The 1,578-nt window shown below is 37.5% G+C and overlaps 1 protein-coding gene across 3 annotated transcripts in view; it reads left to right on the top strand.

Moving 5' to 3' along the window:
* The window catches only part of LOC104736861 (inositol-tetrakisphosphate 1-kinase 3-like), a 7,267-nt gene continuing 5,900 nt past the window's right edge, over positions 212 to 1,578 (top strand). The window contains exons 1-4 of one of the 3 annotated variants that reach the window (XM_019234663.1): positions 231 to 642; positions 1,120 to 1,201; positions 1,290 to 1,320; positions 1,409 to 1,441. Coding sequence is in view for 2 of the 3 variants with exons in the window: in XM_010456932.2 (XP_010455234.1) it covers positions 422 to 642; positions 1,120 to 1,201; positions 1,409 to 1,441 (336 nt within the window). In the remaining variant the exon portion in view is untranslated. Of the gene's footprint in view, positions 643 to 1,119; positions 1,202 to 1,289; positions 1,321 to 1,408; positions 1,442 to 1,578 lie in introns of all 3 variants that reach the window. The other 2 variants (XM_010456932.2, XM_010456931.2) reach the window with 2 other exon arrangements.

Below are 1,578 nucleotides of genomic sequence, written 5' to 3'. Positions count from 1 at the left end.
TTATAAAGAGGAGAGAGAGAGGAGATTGGGTTAGATCCGATTTTGTTATGGGTGGGTGGATAAAACCCTAGTTTTCTTTGTAATTTTTCTTATTTTTGTAGGATAAAAGAGTAAAACACTAATTTTTCGGATTTTAAATAAATCAAAAATAAATTTTAATTAGATGGGAAAGTTTTGAGATTTTCGATTTAGTTTTAGGGACTTTAGAGACGATTACTCTCTCCCACACACGCACACCCACCCACCCAAGTTTCTCACAGGCTCCGACTAAATCTGACCCGACCCGGTAAAACCAATCCAAAATTTTACTCCGTCGTAAACGCATCAAAAAGCCAGAAATTGTCTTCCTCCAATCTCGCATTCTTTCGCTTTCCATAATCCCCAAATCTGTTTCGTTGATTTTGGGAAAACATCTCGAAAGATGAAGCTAATAGACGATAAGGAGATTGACGACGGAGAGGTTACGATGAACGAAGGTCGAGAAATGGAGACGGCGGAGCACGAGCGAGAGGAGATATCGTCGCCGCCGTGTTCGTTAGTGATCGAAGAGTTTCCGTTAAAGAGATCGATCGTTGTAGGTTATGCTCTTACATCAAAGAAGATTAAGAGCTTCTTGCAACCAAAACTCGAAGGTTTAGCTAGGTTTGTGATTTCTAACCCTAAGTTTTTGTTTTCATGCATAGGATTTTGAATTTGGTGGGTTTCGTGTTTCAGATTCTCAATTTTAAAATTAGTATTCATAAGAATATTCGTTTTTCTCACTATTAAATTGTTTTTTTTTTTTGTTTGGTTTGATTTTTCTGCAGTAGTTTGGGAATCTTTGACGTTATATTCTTTGATCAAATAGTTTCTGTGAAAATTATCTCGGAGATTTCGTCTTGGTTCACCGAAACTTACATGTTGTTCAGTGTCGATTTCACGATGTTCTTGTGGTACAATAGATTGAGATCCTCTCAGAAAAATTGCTTTTATTTCAATATGAGAGGCATATATTAGTGCTACTGGTGTCATTGTGTCACTAGCAAGTTGTAGTTACTATGTCACCTTAGCCCATTTGGATTCGAGGGATTCGTACAATTTTGATTGACAAGTTTTGTGGTTCTTTGTTTTTTTGCGTAGGAATAAGGGGATATTATTTGTGGCAATAGATCAGAAGAGGCCACTTTCAGAGCAGGGTCCGTTTGATATTGTGTTACATAAGGTTAGTTTTTTCGATCTTTGTTCACCCTCTTGGTTTTCTGATACCTCATCTTATCTTTGCCTATGCTTCCTATTTGGCCTTTTGTCAGAAGATATGTCTTGGGAACATCCCCTACTCAGGTTGTTAGAAACTAACCTTGTCCGCATCCTCTTGCTAAGCTTCTTTTCATCCACGCCTGATAATCCTCTTGTTTTACATGTACTGCAGCAAATTGGAAAAGAATGGCGCCTCATTCTTGAGGTTTGTCTTAATATTCCTTTCCTTATTTTATTTTCCGTGGCACAATCTAACCTGACTTGTAAGATGATTAGACCGTGTGTATTTTCTTTCTGTGGTGATGGATACCATATGTATTGTACTTATGTTGTAACCTTTTG

Source organism: Camelina sativa, chromosome 13, assembly GCF_000633955.1.
Source record: "Camelina sativa cultivar DH55 chromosome 13, Cs, whole genome shotgun sequence".
Lineage (NCBI taxonomy): Eukaryota > Viridiplantae > Streptophyta > Magnoliopsida > Brassicales > Brassicaceae > Camelina > Camelina sativa.
Note: the sequence above shows the minus strand (reverse complement) of the source record. Positions and strands in the feature narration are given on the sequence as shown.